This window comes from Zingiber officinale, chromosome 2B (genome assembly GCF_018446385.1).
Source record: "Zingiber officinale cultivar Zhangliang chromosome 2B, Zo_v1.1, whole genome shotgun sequence".
NCBI classification, from domain to species: domain Eukaryota; kingdom Viridiplantae; phylum Streptophyta; class Magnoliopsida; order Zingiberales; family Zingiberaceae; genus Zingiber; species Zingiber officinale.
In genome coordinates this window covers 140,160,086-140,179,272 of record NC_055989.1, presented here as the reverse complement: position 1 = coordinate 140,179,272, position 19,187 = coordinate 140,160,086, and the positions used below count along the sequence as shown (strand labels likewise).

At 42.2% G+C, this 19,187-nt stretch overlaps 1 protein-coding gene across 2 annotated transcripts in view; it reads left to right on the top strand.

The window, feature by feature from the left end:
- Positions 1-14,465, top strand: part of LOC122047463 (cationic amino acid transporter 1-like) — a 30,408-nt gene extending 15,943 nt beyond the window's left edge. Inside the window, exons 3-5 of one of the 2 annotated variants that reach the window (XM_042608791.1) lie at positions 12,054-12,143; positions 12,218-12,678; positions 12,969-14,465. In XM_042608791.1, coding sequence (XP_042464725.1) covers positions 12,243-12,678; positions 12,969-14,335 — 1,803 coding nt within the window. In that variant the 5' untranslated portion in view covers positions 12,054-12,143; positions 12,218-12,242 and the 3' untranslated portion in view covers positions 14,336-14,465. The remainder of the gene's footprint in view (positions 1-12,053; positions 12,144-12,217; positions 12,679-12,968) is intronic. The other variant, XM_042608792.1, reaches the window with a different exon arrangement.
- The last annotated feature ends 4,722 nt before the right edge of the window (positions 14,466-19,187 follow it).

The window sequence follows — 19,187 nt, the reverse complement described above, 5'->3', positions numbered from 1 at the left end:
ATGAAGACCGCATCATCGCTCCTGTCAATGACGAAGTTGGCGTTACCTGCATTGGCACGCAGGCAGCGGGTCCAGGCTTGTGCCAGAAGAGGGGAAGATGCAAGGAGCGCACCAAGGACATGGCTCATCTCGAACCTTTAGGAGGCAAAGGTAGACAAATCAAGAGTGAGGGTGAGAATGAGAGAGAGAGGAGAGCACACCGTTGTGGAGGAAGATCCAGTGGTCGACGGGATGGCGTGAAGAGATTGTATGAGGAGAGGGAAAGAAAATTGCCCTAGGTTCGGGAGCGCGAAGGAAAAACACGGTGCCGAAAAGAAAACAGCGAGGGAAAGGAAAACAGTGAGGGGGGAAAATGACCAAATTCAATTACAACGGTTTTTTTCAAAACTATTGTTGTAGACGCTAAAAACGCGGATAAAGACAACGGTTTATAAAACCGTTGTAAAAAGTGTTGTCGTTTTAAAAAAAATATTGCTCAATGACAATAGTTTTGCCAAAACCGTTGTCTTTTATATTTAATGGGGAGTTCAAAGACAACGGTTTTTGCCAAAACCGTTGTCTTTGAGCAAATACGCAACGCTTTCTCTTAAAACCGTTGTCGTAGGGGTGTTGTCGTAGGGGTGTTGTCGTTTGCAGTTTTTGTTGTAGTGTAAGGAGATTATCTCTAATGAGTACCTAGTGCATCCAAGGAGTGTCAATATGCATCGGATTCCTAAGAGTGTGATCTTTTCACACTAAATGGGTATAAAGTATGTCAACCCTAATTGGTAGGGTAGCTAACCCAACTATGGTGAAGTTGGCATTCAAGAGCATTTTTAAGATATCGAGACATCTTAAAAATAAGAAGTTGATTTTTACTCATGAAGAATTTAAAATGTGCCAATAAAAATTTGAGGTATTGATATTAATCAAATTGACAACATAAGATAGAAGTCAAGAGAGTGCCAAACTTGGGACTTTGGCACATTCGAGGAAGATAGGACCATCTATGTCAAATCATGATTTTGACATAATGATTAGTTATTGAAACTTAGATAACAAATCTAGGTATTTTCCTATATGCTATAAACAACCATGTTTGTGTGCTATATCACATACCATGACATCATATTATACCTTTATATTGTCATGAACAAAGCTACATGTCCTATTATACATGCATAATTAAGTTATGATAGTTTTTCTTTTGAAAATATGCATTGGATATATGTCATACTCACATGCATAAACTTTAAACCATTTTGAAATTAAGGATAAAGACCTTAGTTGGCATCCTATGTAGGACGATCAAGTTTAAAATGTCTAGTTAAAAATGTATGATCCTTTAGTATAAAGAAAACCAATTCACACATCTCACAAGAACTATTGGGCCAACTTACTTGTGCATTGAGACATACTAAAAACAAGTGAGATGTTATAATGATGAACTAAGTTTAAGAAGCAATTGATGTATCAAAATGAGCTTTAGTTTCATGAAAATATATAGATTTTGTATTAGTTAATCATGGAGAAAGTTAATGTGTAAGTCATATATGCATTTGGTCCAAAGATCATGGTTGGGAATTATTTTTAAAAATCATTTCAAAATCATTTTGAAAAACTTTAATGAAGTCTATTTGTTAATAGAAATTACTATAGATTAGTTAGATACAAAAATTAGAGTGAAATATTAAAATTTTCAATGGTTTTCAATTTTGTATCATTCTTTGAAAATAAAATATATTTTCATATAAATCTATTTTTCACTGATAATACGTGACATAAGTAATATTTACATGAAAATTTATAATTTTTTTTAGAATCATAGAATTATTTATGAATTTATGAAATTTGGTCTAAAATTGAGTTGAAAATTCAGGCACACCAATTGATTAGCCACTATTACCAATTGATTGACACATGCATCAATTGATTGGTAGCCAACACCAATCGATTAGCTCAGGTAACAATCGATTGGTAACTGATATCAATCGATTGATGACTATTAATTTTGATTGAAATGAGTTTAATTTAATTAATTAAGTCGAACTAATTTAACTATTCCTAATCATCTTAATTGCTTGGATAAGTATTTAAGAGTAATTTTTATGATGAAAATAAGAAAGAGATAGTTAAAGAAGAATAATGTGGAATCAAGGAGGAAGTTTTAGATTCAAAGTTGAATTTTTAACCTTATGATTTAAATTTTGAGATTTTCTAAAACTTTAGGAACTCTAAATCATTATTGGTACAATGGTTAAACATGGAGTATATTTTGAGAGGGAGGTCTAGCTTAAAGACATGATTTGGGTAAGAAAGGAGTAAATCTTGAAGGATAATGGTTAAATGCTTAAGGTGAAGTATTAGAAACAATGGGAGATAGAAAACCTCTATTCAGATATTGGAAGGTTAAGATGAATAAAATTTTAAAAGAAATTTTTGATGTGTGTCAAAGGGAGGAATGTAGGGTTTAAGTTAGAAAACTCTCATTCATACTTTGGCATGAGAAGAAAGAAATTAAGTTAATAAATTAGCCTAATTGAAATATATGGTCAAAAATCAAAAAGGGGAGATTGTTGATTTAATCGATCTTAGGTCAAAGTTGACTAGGTTGATCAAGTTTGAGTTGATTCGAGTTTGATTTAATCGATGTTAGTAAGATGTCAAGTAGGTCAAAGTTGACCGGATATTTGACAGTGATCAGAAGTTCAATGGGAAGTTAGCAAGGCAAAAGTCCAAGTAGGTCATGGAGGATTGGACACTTGGTGATCGGAAGTCCAATGAAAAATTGGTAAGGGAAAAGTCCAAGTGGGTCACAGAAGAATGGGCACTTGCTGATCAAAAGTCCAATGGAAAATTGGCAAGGAAAAGTTTAAGTGGGTCAAGTAGAACTAGACACTTAGTGATTAAAAGTCCAACAGAAAGTTGACAAGAGGAAAGTCCAAGTGGGTCAAAGGTTGATCGGACACTTGATGAGAAAGTCTCGATAGGTCAAGGTTGATCAGATATTAGGCAATAGAAAGTCTCAACAGGTCACGGATGACTGGATGTTGAGAAGAGAAAGTCCTAGCAGGTTGACGACAATCATATACCAAGCAAGATGTGAATTCAACCTTGAAAAGGCTGAATTTAGGGTTGCCATCGATTGATGAGAGGTGATAATCGATTGGTAAACCCTAAACTTAGATTCAGGGTTTATGGTTGGGAAATCAATTGGCCCAAAATAATCGATTGAGAGCTTATTTCGGGAGCACAAAAGGCGAAGAAATCACCAATCGATTAACAGTGCTTTCGCAAGAGAACAGAAGGTTTCAGAATCTATTGGTGTAATCGATGGGCGACAATCAATTTATTGATTAGCTTATTTTTAGCAAACAGTAGGTCTCAGAATCAATTGGGGCAATCAATTGGAGGCTAAGTAATCAATTCAAGTGACTCACTAATCTATTGATCAAGTGAAAAATAGTTGTTCTGTAGGTTTGAACAATCGGATCTAATGTGACAATCGATTTGGGATAAAATCAATCGATTGGGAGGCATTTTTTAGCTCAAACAACATCCATATAAAGGGGATTTCAAAGAGGATTCTTGCCACTAGTTCTTGGAGGTTTTGGAGCAAAGTGCTACTGTATTTCCGGACCAATAATGTAGGGCCCTTGTCGGCCGACAAGAGGGGGGTCAACTACCCTACAAAAATAAAATACAAACCCTTCTCGAGCTTTACAACGTAATTAAAAGTAACACTTACATAAATGGAATTCAGAAACTAATTAAGAAAAGGAGGCACCGAATTTACTTAGTTTGCAATTAAGGGATTGCAAATCCAAGATCTTGAAAAGCACCCTAAGATTCTCCTTTGGGTGGAGTAGCCTCTTATAACGTTGAAGTACACAATTACAAAGCTAAACAAGAAAGGAATTGATTACAAATGTTCTATCTAATCTTCTGGGACCAGGGTTGTATTTATAGCCCTGGTCGGAGTGCCTGGAAGGGTTCCAAGAGTCTGGGGAGATAAACTTTTATTCCTATCTCAACAAAATGCACTACGTCGCGTTCCAGATAAAACCTGCTCTCAGCGCCCGAAAGGATTTTGGACGCCTAGACCAGAAGTCAACTGTTGGCCCCATTGGCGGCTGACTAGAGGGTGGTCAATAGCCCTACAAAGAAAAATGAACTTTCCTCGTGCTTTACAGCATAATAATAATCAACACTTGCATAAAAGAAATAAGAGACTTAAATAAAGAAAGGAAGAGGCACAAATGATTTACTTGGTTATAACCGAAGAGGGTTGTTAATCCAAGAAAGTTGAACGTTCACTAAACTCTCCTTCAGGTGGAGAAGTCTCTTTACAACAATTAAAGCACTAGATTACATAACAGAACTGAATAGGAATCAATCACAAGTATTATTTTTTAGCTTCTGGGACCATGACTATATTTATAGCCCTGGTCAGGGTGCCTGGAAGAGTTCCAGGTACCTGGGAGGGGATAAACTTTTATCCCTGTCGTAACAAAATGTGCCATGTCGCATTCCAGACAAAAGCTTGCTTGGAGCATTCAGACCCAAGTTAACATCATGTTAACTATTTAATCCGTGTTCTTTCGCTCCAGCTCCGCTTGCTTGGGTCTGAGTCTTTCGCTCCGGCTCCAGCTCTGCTTGGGTGATTTCGGCCATCTAAAATAGGGTTCACCCAAACCCAACTTCCGACCTTTAAACAAACTTCCGCTCCGACTTCTCGTCCCTTGGAAACACCGCACGCCTCCTTCTTGTCCGCCCACGTACTCTTCTGCAGCACCTCGTACCTCAGACACACCGAGCCCGTTGACTCTCTCCCGTGTCACCCTTCTTGCTAGCTGCATCTTTCTCCCAACTTCCTGTGCTCCTAAGTTCCTACACACTTAGACACAGGGTTTAAATACTAACAGGACCTAACCTGACTTGGTTGATCGCATCAAAATTACCTTGGGTACTTACATCAACTTCCAGTCGACTTTTTGGTCCAGTTCTTCCCTTTTGATTCAGCTCACATTGGTCCGGGTCTTCCAGTCTGGTTCCACTCGCTTGGATAATCTCGGCCATCCGTAATAGGACACACCAGAACCTAACTTTCGACCTTCGAGCAGTCTTCCACTCTGGCTTCTCATCCCTTAGAAATGTCGCACACATCCTTCTCGTCCGTCCACGTACTCTTCTGCAGCACCTCTTCCCTCGGACGCACCGAGCCCGTCAGCTATCTCTCATGCCGTTCTTTTTACTAGCTGCGTCTTTCGTTCGACTTCCTGTGCTCCTAAGTTCTTACACACTTAGACACATGCGTTAAATACCAATACAACCTAACTTGACTTGGTTGATCACATTAAAACCACCACAGGGTACTTATAATCTCCTCCTTTTTGATGTGAGCAAACCCAAGTTAAGTTAGGGTAAAACATAAAAATAACAGTTATAAAATAAGATTTTTGCAAGTACAAAAATTAAAAATTATACTACCCACCCACTAGACTTAATCTTTACTACTCTCCTTTTTTATCTCATTAAAAATGGGATACTTTAAAAAATTCTACTTAACAATAAAAAGGCTAAGGGACAAAAAACATTTAGAGTCTAAAGGACAAAAAAAACATTAAAGTTTAAGCTTTGAAAAAAAAATTTAACATATTTAAGGCAGAAAAAAATTTCTAAAAAATGTAACATTGAGAAAATTTTAATATTTGAAAATTTTCTTACAGTTAAGTGATGAAGTTCTCGGAAAAATTTCCTTTTAAATAATTTCTAACAAAATTTTTGACAAACATTTGAAAGTATTTTTATAACAACTAATTACTTAATAGTTAGTCAATTAAATACTTATTTCAATAATTAGCTTCTAGGTCGTGGCGAGGTACTAGACCTTCTTGGATATTGAAGCAACAACCACTTTCTAGACAAAGTCTTTTTAAAAAAATAAATATTTAACTTTCTGTCTGAAAGTAAAAAAAAAAATTAATCTAAATATGATTTTGGAACCCAAAATAGGTTTCTTCCTACAGGACTAATAAAAAATTTCTTAGGAATATATTTTTATGATATTTTTCTAATTTAGCCCTTATAAAATCTATAATACCAGTTTAATCCTTTATAGTTTATAAAATTTGAAGCAGAAAAAATTTGAATATGCAGAACTTTTTAAGTTTTCTATTTGTTCCTTTAAATTTGCATTTTTAATTTTCAATTTATCAAGCTCCTCTATTAAGCATGACTTTGCTAAGATTCTTTTAATTTCTAAATTCTCCTTTTTCAAATTATCATTTTTATTTTTTAATTTGGACATTGATTTAGCCATATACTTAATACCGAAATAGAGTTGATCAGGAGGTAAGAAACATACCTCACTTACCTTGTCAGATCTAAAGCTTGATTCTGCCTCTGCTTCATTGCTTTCGTCCGATGTTGCTCCCCCTTCATCGACGCTGGCTTCTAAGGTGCTTTGATCTTCGTGACTAGCCATCAATGCTAATCCGGTGTATGCTTCTATTTCTGACTTGGATGTTCGTCCCAAGTAGCTTTGAGATTCTTGTGTTTGTTTAGCTTGGGCCCCTTGTCTTTTTCCTTGTTGAGCTCCAGGCAGTCCTCCTTCATGTGTCCTTCCTTTTGACACCGGTAGCATCAAACTTTTCTTCTATTTCTTGGAGTTTTTTTGTTCTGCATTTCTTTAAATTTATTGGATCTAAAAAATTACCTTTAGGATTCTAAATGGACCTAAACTAGTCAAGGTCTCAGCTTAGGGATTCCAATTTAATAATAATACAAAGTAGTAATTAGTTTTTGTCCTCCTAGCACCAGGAACTAGTCAAGGTCTCAGCTTAGGGATTCCAAATGGACCTAAACTAGACTGACGCCTACTGCTCCTCCAACCGGGACACATCCTCACTTGGTCACTCTCCTCCAGTGACTTATCTTAACTTACCAGTTTGCTAGACATCCGATCAGCTCGTCAACCTGTCTGGACTTCATGCCAGTTATCCGGTCGGTCAGTCGACCTAGTTGGTCTTTGTGTCAACTATTCAGTCGGTCCGTCGACCTAGCTGGACTTCGTACCAGCTATTCTATCTGGTCGGCAAGTTGACCTAGTTGGTCTTTGTGCCAGCTATCCGGTCGACCTGTCGACCTAGCTAGATTTCGTACCATCTATTCGGTCGGTCCGTCGACCTAGCTGGATTTTGCACCAGCTATCCGGTCGGCCTATCGACCTAGCTGAATTTCATACCAACTAACCGATTGGTCCGTTGACCTAGCTAGATTTCCTGTACACTTAATCAAGTGGTTAGATTACAACAGAACCTAACTTAATTTATTTTCCATTCATCAAAACCCGAGTTAGGTTGTTAGTGCAAAACCGCACCAACACTTTGGTGAGACAAGGCTTGGTCCAACCATTGATTTTGCTTCGGTTAGCGGTTAGTCCTTCTGAAGGTAACCTTGTTTTGATACCACTTGTAGGACTCTTATCGGCCGGCAAGAGGGGGTCAACTACCCTGCAAAAATAAAATGCAAACCCTTCTCAAGCTTTACAGCGTAATTAAAACTAACACTTGCATAAATGGAATTCAGAAACTAACTAAGAAAAGGAGGCACCGAATTTACTTGGTTTACAATCAGGGGATTGTAAATCCAAGACCTTGAAAAGCATACTAAGATTCTCCTATGGGCGGAGTAACTTCTTACAACGTTGAAGCAGCAATTACAATGATAAACAAGAAAGGAATGATTATAAGTGTTCTATCTAAACGTCTCGGGTCAAGGCTATATTTATAGCCTTGGTCGGAGCGTCTGGAAGGGTTCCAGGCACCAAGGGGGCTAAAATTTATTCCCGTCGTAATGGAACGTGCCATGTCAGGTTCTGGATCAAAACCTACTCCGGGCGCCCAGAAGGTTTCCGAGCACCCGGAGTTCGTGCGCTCGGACCAAGTCCGGGTCTTTTGCTTAGGTTCCGCTCGCATTGGTCCTGGTCTTCCACTTCGGTTCCGTTTGCTTGGATGATCTCAACTATCCAGAATAGGGCTCACCCGAACCCAATTTTTGACCTTCGAGCAGTCTTCCGCTTCGGCTTCTCATCCCTCGAAAATGTCGCGCACCTTCTTCTTGTCTGCCCGCGTACTCTTCAGCAGCACCTCATCTCTCGGACGCACCAAGCCCATCGACTCTTTCCCGTGTCGTCCTTCTCGCTAGCTGCATCTTTCGCTCGACTTCCTGTGCTTCTAAGTTCCTGCACACTTAGACACAGGGGTTAAATACCAACATGACTTAATTTGACTTGGTTGATCACATCAAAATCACTATGGGGTTCTTACAAATAAGAGACATTTTAAAGAAACAAAAGATCATGCAAAATAAGGTTTTGATTGTAAAATCATTTTCAATTTCATTTGTCTTTGCATTCTAGTTTCTTGTTATATTCTTATGCTCAAGCTTGTAAGAGACTTCTTCATCCTGAAAGATTTTTGAGAAGAAGGAAGTTTTTAGTGGAAGTTGTGAGTAAGGAGAGAATCCTTGGATTAGTCACCTTAAGGAGGTGGATATCAAGTAAAATTCAAGTGTTGTCTATGTGGAGTCGAGTTTGAATAGAGGTTTCTACTACACATTCAAACGACAAGCACAAGATCGAGACGAAACGATCAGAGTTATTCACTCTCTCTCTAGCTCGCACGGGTCATAATAATTTTGATCTGGCTACATCTAAGGGCAGGGTTGGTTTTGTAGTAAGAAGTCATGAGAGATGAAACTGTTAGGATGTTGTGAATTAGAATAGGGGTTAAATAACTTTGATCACTTCATTGAATGAACTTGCATAACAAAAACTAGGAGACACAACAAGCTCAGCACACACAGAATGTTAACACATTTATTTTATTTGGCATCTGACTCTTAAGAAAACTAATTCAAGACATATCCCTAGAGATCTACCACCAATAATAATTTTATCCTTCTCAAAACAAAACCGAAGGTTGAGAAATCTTTTACAACAGTCTTACAAGGAGATGAAACAAGAAAGTATTACAATGATTTGCTTGATAGATGTATGCTTCTTCCTCTTCAAAATCCTTACATCAAAGATGGAAGTTGAGCTCTAGAACTTCTCAGCAATGAGTTAGCACGAAAACCTTGGCTTGAAATGAGAGCTCTAACCCTTCAACTATTCCTTTTGCTTTTATATAAATCCTTGATTCAAGACCTTTATTTCATAAATCTATTAATTGTTGTACATCATCAGTCAATTGATAAAGTCTTCAACAACTATTCATGTTGTCTAATTTTGTCGATAATTTGAACAATAGTCGATTGATATAAATCATCATTTGACTAATTCAATCGAGTCAAATTAAACAAGCAAGTCTGACTCACTTTTGTTTAATTTCAATTGGCATCAACAGACTGATGTAAACCATCATTCAACTTATATAATAAGTCAAATTGAATAGGAGAGTTCGACTTGCTTCTATTCACTTCAGATCGGAATCAGTTGACTGATGTCATTAGTCAAATTGGATATGCGAGTCTGACTCACTTTTGTTCGGTTCTATATTGATATGAGTCGATTGATGTAACAGTCAATCAATTAATAGTTCGATTTAAATCCTTGCTTCTATTTTTCCAAAGTATATTGATGTATGGATCAATTGATTGATCCTCTTTTGTCAATCATTTTAAGGTTGAATTCACCTAAGCATCTCCACCCTCGTTCCCAAGTACTTGATGTAAGATGAATCTCTTGTTCTTTGGACTTTCATGACTGGAGTTTTCTCGTCTCTAGGTCTTCATCCACCTTTGCATCCGATCCACGATATGCTCGGGTTCTTCTTTTTGCTAAAAATCAGGTCCTTGACTTTCTTATATATTTTTTCCCCCTAGAATATGATCCTCGATCTTTTTGGATTTTCATTACCTTACTTATCTGCACACTCATCATGAGATCTCATTTCATTAACCTTAACTTAAATTTTATCAAACATCAAAATTATATTCTTTGGGTGTGATTGCATAAACTAAAGCCTAGGATGCTCGTCGGGAAGGGTTAGTACAAAGCTTGAGCATCGAATTGCACAGGGCATTTGGAAGGGCCGAGCTATAGGAGGGATTTGGAAGGCCGAGTGTCTTAATGGACTTGCGAAGTCAAGTCATGGAAGTGGCCGGAGATGTAGAGTTATATCAGGGACTTGCATTGTTGAGCTGGTTAGGATACCCGAGACTGAGCACTCGGGCCACCAAACACTTTGGTGACTAAGAAAGGTGCTCAAGTTGTCGAGCACTCTAAATGTTAGGTGGAGGTGTCTAACCCCCCGAGCAGTATTGACCTCTCCACAACAAAAGGTGCTTAGGTTTGATCGAGTCGAGAGGAATGCTGCTGCCATGTGATGTGGAGTAGTCGGGCCACGTAGGAAGAGAATGTTGACCTAAAGAAGGATTATTTCTCTGTGCATGATCACTTTTCTTTCTAAACCATCATCTAATACAATCCTACTAAAAGCCAACACCTAATTTGATGGATAGAATCGTCAAAAATTTTGTTTTGAAAATTAAACAAATTGTTAACTTGTGATTTTGTGAAAGTTCTGCTCAAGCAGCCTATCGGTTCTCTTCCATTGAAATGTTAAGCGAGAGAAGGATTTTATTTATTCTTAGGCATTTGGATATATTGGAGTTTTTTTTTTTTTGATAAGATTCAAGACCACCAATTTATAAGTCAAAGTTGGAAGTCCAGAGTTGAAAGAGGACATTTAAATTCTAACTTGTATTAATCATATGCTCCTTGTACACTAATTGCACAGAATTTATTCTTTTTCTTGAAAGTCAATTTCTTGTCGACAGTCAACGCCTATCTCATTTATTGTTCCTATTATTGAAAACTAAATTCATTGGTCAAAATATTCGGCTATGTCATGGTCAACAAAACTAGTTGATTGTGCCCCGCCGCATTCTGACTTGAACCAAGCAACCCATTTACGCATGCATACACACGTTTATGTATAAACACATGCATACACACAGGCAAATCACACACGTACCATATAATCAAAGGGAATCCCATTAAAATGGTAAAACATACAAAGATCACAGAGAACACTGTTGGGGTGACACTAATATTGATGCAATTATGTTCCAAGTGAACGATCATATGCTTTCATAGGCAAGAGTTTGAGTTAAAATAGTATTACATTTTTTGATAAAGTGCGTCCAATGTATAAGTGTAGAATGTTGGGATCATGTGTGTTGACTCAACCTATCTAATCAATTGTTCTATCGATTCAGCTCCTAACAAATATTTTGTTCGGGATTCAGTCCTTAGTTGACTTAGATTACCAATGGATTGGCAACATCTTACAATTGATCGGATCATTGACTCCAACTAATCTAATGGTTTAGTATTCACCCAAGTCAAGATTTATCCTTAAACTTAAAATATAGGTGCTGAAATATTAATTATCACATTTTGCATCCTTATACAAACTAGCACGCTATTGAAATGTGAGTCGCAGCGTCTGGCAGACTCTCAATTGATACCCTATTTACTTTGACTGGGAGACAAATGAAGAAAATGAACCAATAATTAAAAAAAATTATAAAATAAAATAAAAAAGGAACAAAGAATCTCGCGGTCACATCTAAATGAACTCGTCAATGCCGTAGACTCATGGCTTCCTTGTAGCCTCGCCACGATCACACGTCCACGGCTTCACAACAATTTTAAGACTACCAATTTCACTATGAAATCAGTTGGATCAAAATTCATCTTTTTACTAGTCAGAGTTAATTTGAGAGGACAGAAAATTAATTCCACTCAATTTAGATGATTCTTCTATTATTTTTTTCTAAGTAGATAAACAGAAAAATATAGTTTGGTGTAATTTATTCTTTCTTTCCATCGTCGCGTTGGAATAAGCAGAGCATAATTTGTCTCTTTGGGTTGTATAACTAACAAAGATTCAAAAAAAGTCGACATCATTAATTATTCAATCTTACACAATAAATAAATAAATAAAATGAAAATAAAAGTTGGAATATTCAAATTTCACAACTATCTCATTGGCTTTATACAGCCATTAAACAAGAGGAAGGATTTCCAGGCCGGCTTCCGATTCTTGTCCCTTGCGCTTCTGTCTGGAGCGGAGATTCCGAATCCGCCGTCGGTCGGTAGATGCCAAAATTTCAATCTTTTATCGATCTCTTTGTTATTTAATCTCTTTTCAATTCGATTCTTCAGATCGGCGAGGAGAAGAGGAAGCAGCATGGGAACAGGGGAAGGCGAGAGTGATGCTGCCGGCGGAGTGGTGGTGGCGGTGAAGCGTCGCCGAGGGTGCTCCTGCACGAAGGATGACTTCTTCCCGGAGGAGACGTTCCAGAGCTGGGAGAGCTACATGCGGTCGCTCAGACAGACGGGGCCGCGCCTCCGGGACCGGCTGTTCTCCCGGTCGCAGGAGCACGCGGAGCTGCACGAGGTGCGCGAGCGCAGCGGCCACGAGATGAAGAAGAACCTCAACTGGTGGGACCTCATGTGGTTCGGCATCGGCGCCGTCATCGGCTCCGGCATCTTCGTCCTCACCGGCCAGGAGGCCAACAGCGTCGTCGGCCCCGCCGTCGTCCTCTCTTACGTCGTGTCAGGCATCTCCGCCATGCTCTCGGTCTTCTGCTACACAGAGTTCGCCGTCGAGATCCCCGTTGCCGGTATTTCTCAATTCGATCGAAACTCCGACGATATCAAACATCATTCTTTCTTCAATTTTCTTGTCCTTGAGAGCCGCCCCGCCGATCTTCCCCTCGAAAAAAAAAACAGAAGAAGAAGAAAGATAATCAATGAATTGCAAGTTGTCTTGCACACGCAGTCCACAATTTCAACACTTGAAATCCCTCCTGCTTCGATTTGTTTACTTTTGTTAGATCATTGATGGTGATCGGTAACGTGCTTGCAGGATTATTGACGGGTTGTGATTAATGCCATTGATGGTGGTGCGCAGGTGGGTCGTTTTCGTATCTGAGGGTGGAGTTGGGGGACTTCGTGGCGTTCGTCGCCGCCGGCAACATCCTACTGGAGTACGTGATCGGCGGGGCGGCCGTGGCCCGCTCCTGGACGTCCTACTTCGCCACTCTGCTCAACCACCAGCCCAACGACTTCCTCATCCACGCCACCGCCCTAGCCTCCGACTACAGCCACCTCGACCCAATCGCCGTCGTCGTCATCGCCATCGTCTGCCTGGTGGCGGCGGTGAGCACCAAGGGCACTTCCCGCTTCAATTACATCGCCTCCATCCTCCATGTGGTCGTCATCCTCTTCGTCATCGTCGCCGGCCTCACCAAGGCCAAATCCTCCAACCTCGACGACTTCTTCCACTTCGGGGCCCGCGGCATCTTCCACGCCTCCGCCGTGCTCTTCTTCGCCTACGTCGGCTTCGACGCGGTGTCCACCATGGCGGAGGAGACCAAGAACCCAGCGCGCGACATCCCCATCGGCCTCGTGTGCTCCATGTCCATCACCACGCTCGCCTACTGCGCGATGGCCATCACGCTCTGTCTGATGCAGCCGTACGGCAACATCGATCCCCACGCCCCCTTTTCGGTGGCCTTCCAGAACGTGGGCATGAACTGGGCCAAGTACATCGTCGCCTTCGGGGCGCTCAAGGGCATGACCACCGTGCTCCTCGTCTCCGCCGTCGGCCAGGCCCGCTACTTGACCCACATGGCCCGGACACACATGATGCCGCCTTGGTTCGCCCACGTCGATCCCCGCACCGGCACCCCCATCAACGCCACCGTCGTCATGCTCGTCGCCACCGCCGTAATCGCCTTCTTCACCGACCTCGGCATCCTCGCCAACCTCCTCTCCATCTCCACGCTCTTCATCTTCATGCTCGTGGCCCTTGCCCTCCTCGTGCGCCGCTACTACGTCAGCGGCCAGACGTCGAGCGCAGACCGGGCCAAATTGGTCGGCTTCCTCCTGCTCATCCTGGCCTCCTCCGTCGCGACGGCGGTCTACTGGGCGGCGACCGACAAGGGGTGGGTGGCGTACGTGGTGACGGTTCCGGCGTGGCTGCTGGCCACGGCGGGACTGTGGTGGTGGGTGCCGCAGGCGAGGCAGCCGAGGTTGTGGGGGGTGCCGCTGGTACCCTGGCTGCCGTCGGCGTCCATCGCCATCAATATATTCTTGTTGGGCTCGATCGACAGGAAGTCGTTCATGCGGTTCGGCATATGGACGGTATTGCTGCTGCTATACTACTTCTTCGTGGGCCTGCACGCTACCTACGACACTGCCAAAGCGACGGAGGCTGCGTCAGCGGGGAAGACGATGGAGGAGGGCAGCGCAATGGACAACGATACACACTCTTAATCATCTTCTCGATCAGGCAATGTATAAATTGTTGGGATTTGATTCTCCGATCCATACATGTTAAAGTTATAACACGAGTATTGTCATTATGGATAAGTTCAATAAAGTACGTGATTTAATTGATGTTTAATCATAGACTTAATTAATCGGATTTAGATTTTGTGCGTAGAAATGTATTAATCCGTATTTTTTTTTTCTCAAAAGATCAATATAGATAAAGATCTCAATGATCAAATCAATATAGACTCTCAAGTCTCAACATCTACAAACCAAAACGAAAAGTATCTCTAAACCTTACGGGCAAAACAGTCCACACAAGGAGGCATGACCCACACAACCACATAAACATGATAACCTTTGCGGGCTAGCACAACCACGCAAGGGCACATCATTCGTTACATAACATCAACACATCGTAACAAATGCAAACTCTAGACGTCTACGAATCAAAAAAATAAAGATCTGCACTTTACGGAACAACTCCTCTACGCACGGTACCACCCCTACAAACCTGCTCTTATTCTGTGCTTACCACAAGAGGTAAACCATACAAAAGACTGCCAAATAGTGTGCCTTTGTTAGCCAACCATTACCTCGATACCACTTTTGGAGGGCTCTGAATAGCTGCTGCACAAAATATATTTGATGTCAAAATTCCAACTAACGCCTCACCTGATCCAACAATCCCCTTAGAGCATCCTTAATGGGGTATTAAATAAATATTATAATATCCGTTTAACATTTTTTTTTCATTGTGAGTAGTCATTATAATGTCTACTCACAAGAGAGAGGAGAGAGAATGTTCAAAAATTTAAACACACTCTCTCTTAATTTTTAATATTTTCTTTTTCTTTTTTAAATTATAAACTTTTTAATATTATTTAAAAAATCAATAAAAGGATGAATAAGTGGATGGTGAGGCTCATAAATAATGAGTGTTAATGTTAAAAGGGATACGAGTGAAAGAGATATCTTGTTATAATGGCAAAAAGGTGGAACTGCCACCCTAGCGGCCCCTGGCCCCGGCCCCACAAGATTCCAGAAAGAGATATCTTGTTATAATGATTATATGGCAGTGAGTCCTATATTTTTTGATGAGATGGTGGATGTTATAATAAATTAGCGTTGCGGATGCTCTTATGATGGAGCAACGTAACGAAAGTAGATGTGCCTTACAACTCATCTTGTTTTTTTGCATAGGGAACATATCTTGTACGACTCATAAGTCATCGTGTCCGCTATCCTCAATCGTCCATGGGCCAACATCCACCAAGTAAATCGATGCTTAGGCAGCAATCCATCCCTCCACACAACCTGCTCCGAAAACACCTTTGCTGTGCATAGTCTGAAAATTTAGTACGCATTGGCCACTCTTTCTTTTCCATAGCAAACCATTCAATTAACTTCATGTTTACAACACTGATACAGTGCATAGTAGTAGGATCTGGTTAAGGGAGCGTGACAGTCAGAAGTCAAGAGAACGTAGCAGTCAGAGGTCAAGAGGACACGATAGTCAGAAGTCAAGAGAACGTGACAGTCAGAAGTCAAGAGGATGCGACAGTCAGAAGTCAAGGGGGCGTGGCAGCCAGAAGTCAAGGGGGCGTGATAGTCAAAAGATAAGGAGATGTGACAGTCGATATATGGAGTGAACCCACCTAGGGCCAGCCGATATATGAAGCCAGGGAGGGGTCCGTCGGTTGAGAAATCAGGGCTACGACAGGAAGCGCGGTCAGGACCAAACCCAACTTGACTTTACCGATCAGGGGTTGTCAAGCTGGCCCACGTGAGCAACTTATCACCCTCGGTAGGATCAGGATCATAAAGGACGGTAGAAGGGGCCCGATCAGTCTGTTCATCAACACCCAATGGACCAACCAAGGCTGTTTTCAATCGCACCCGGGCAGGATAGAAGACACTACGCGACAATAGATTAGGGAATCGTAACCACTTGTCAGAGAATATCTGCTGTATGTTAGGGAATATTCTAGCAGTTAGGATCATTTGCAAGTAGAACCTTCCTTCAATCTGTAGGAGAAGGCCACGTGTCCTCCACCACTCGACAAGTCCTAACACCCGACATCCTCTGACAGGGGTCAGTCTCTAGAAGGTACGTATTGTCATATAAAAAGGGGCATTCTCTCCCTTGTGCAGGTACGCTCACTCGCACCCTTGTCTACTTTTCTTCTTCCTTCGTACACTGTTCTTCTGGGGAAAAAATACCTGACTTGAGCGTCGGAGGGCCTGCTCTGGGAACTTTTTCCCTGGTTCTTGGTCTCAAACGTTTCATGTGCTTGTCGGAGTGTGTGCAGAGGTCTGGTACCGCTTCTGCAAGCCCAGCAGTTCTTCCGGGCCACATGGGGGTCCGGTCTCTGAATCTCGTGCGACCGCAGCATCATAGTCTCCTCCCCGTCAATATCAGCGACACTTCATCCGACCTTCGTTTAACTCAGACTCCGGACAGGATCAATTTGGCGTCGTCTGTGGGAACTTCTTTGCCTGTTATGGAGCGAAAGGATGGAGGACACCGGTAGAATCAACGTAACCATGACGGCAGGAGAATACGAACTGTACAAAAAACCAAGAGGCGGGTAGCCTCTGAGAAGCAGACCACCGTTTCTCGACTTTACAAGATGCCTGCAATTTCTATGGAGCCAACCAACACTTCTGATAGAGGGGCCCGAGGAGTTTCCCTCGGCCTTCTATCGAGAGCCGGGCCTCGATTACCATCACAAGGTTCCAAGCACTTATAATAAGAAAGAGCAACCACAAGCTTCTAAGGCAGAAAGCTCCCTGCCCAGGGATTCTAAGAAGGGTAAAGCTATAGTTCTCAAGGAGAAGCTTAGAATGGATCTTGAGGAGCAAGTGCCCTTCTCTACAAAGGTGCTCAGTGAAAAGTTACCTAAGGGATACAGGTCTCCTGCTATCGGTGAATATGATGGTAGTCAGAACCCGGAAGATCATCTCTATAAGTTTAGGAACGCTGCCCTGTTGCATCAGTATAGTGATGCTATCAAGTGCCGAGTGTTCCTTAATACTTTATTCGGCTCAGCACAAAAATGACAGGTCTCCTGCTATCGGTGAATATGATGGTAGTCAAAACCCGGAAGATCATCTCTGTAAGTTTACGAATGTTGCCCTGTTGCATCAGTATAGTGATGCTATCAAGTGCCGAGTGTTCCTTAATACTTTATTCGGCTCAGCACAAAAATGGTTTGACAGGTTGTCGAACGGGTCCATCACTTGTTTCCATGATTTCAAGACAGTCTTCCTGCGCCACTTCACCAGTAGCAGGAAGTACCAAAACACAGATCACTGTCTCTTCGCGCTCAAGCAAGGGTCAGCTGAGCCCTTACGAGGTTATATCAAGCATTTCAACCAAGTGGCTCAGGACGTTCTATCAGCTACCTCCGAAATATTGATGAGCGCTTTCTCTCATGGACTGGTAGAGGGAGAGTTCTTCCGGAACCTCATTCGAGATCCCGTAAAGAACTTCGACGAGATGTTGGGAAAGGCTGCCAGCTACATCAACGTGAAGGAGGCTCAAACTGCTCGACGGAAAGCAGACAAGGTGTCTACTTCCACCAACAAACTAGAAAAGAAGGCACCATAGCCGCCAGGCCAACTTCTTCCGCGTACTCACGACGCTCGACCCCCCTTTGGCCCCAGTCTGGATACCCGATCGACTTTGCGTGTAGCAGCTGTTCAAGCCCTAAGATCTGGGTCGTGGGGACCGTGCTACCACACTTACCATCGCTCCCACACCCATGCCACTAGTGACTACTTTCAGTTCGTCCGAGATTCTCGGCGTGCTGCTGAGCTAGGTCTACCTCCACCCGAAATCGCACCTAGGACTCAACAAAGGATACTGGCCAGCCAACAGGACGCAGCCGGGGCAAGCCAACCTAGCCGCCCTCAGCCTGATCTTGCCAGACAAAGGAATCAGCAGCTCAGTCACAACCAGGAGCGGGGGGAAGTCAGGGAGGTTGAAAATCGGGGCAACACGGTCGTCCGAGAGATTAGCTTGATTTCTAGAGGGCCCACTAGTGGGGATTCCACCAGGGCACGAAAGTCTCATGAGCATCGTCTAGAGATACATGCTGTGGGATATAGTCGGGAGCAAGCGGTAGGGCCTATAATTAGTTTCGGGCCGCAAGATCTGGAGGGGTTAGAGCTTCCCCATGATGATGCTCTCATAATTAAGGTCGTAATAGCTAACAGTCGCGTGGCCAGAGTTTTCGTAGATATCAGGAGCTTTGTCAACATGATGTTCAAAAGTGCGTTTGAGAGCATGCAGATTGATGCCAACGAGCTTCAACTTATGGCCACCTCATTGTACGGTTTCATCGGCAATGAAGTACACCCCATGGGCCAAATCAAGCTAGTGATATCTCTGGGTACTGAACCTCTGGTGTGGACAAGGAGGAGCATCTTCGTAGTCGTGGATTCACCATCCTCCTACAACGTCATCTTGGGAAGACCGGCGTTACATGAGTTTCGAGCAGCTGTCTCCACTTTCTACCAAAAGATCAAGTTTCCGGTAGGGGACCAGGTCGGGGAAGTAAGAGGGGAGCAGTTGATCTCCCGAAGATGCTATGTAGACATGGTGAAGGTAGAGGCTCGCAAAACCCAAAGAACTCAGGACGGAAGGATCCACATCATCCAAGAGGAGTCTTTGTCTATCGCGGAGGAGCCCCTCCCCTCGGAAGAGGTTCAACTGTACCCTGAGCACCCTGAAAGTCTCACCCACATACCCAGCGATTTGCCCATGGAGGTCAAGGGTGACTTGGTCTAGTGTTTGATTCGTAATAGGGACGTTTTCACTTGGTCTCCTGAGGAGCTACCCAGAGTCAAA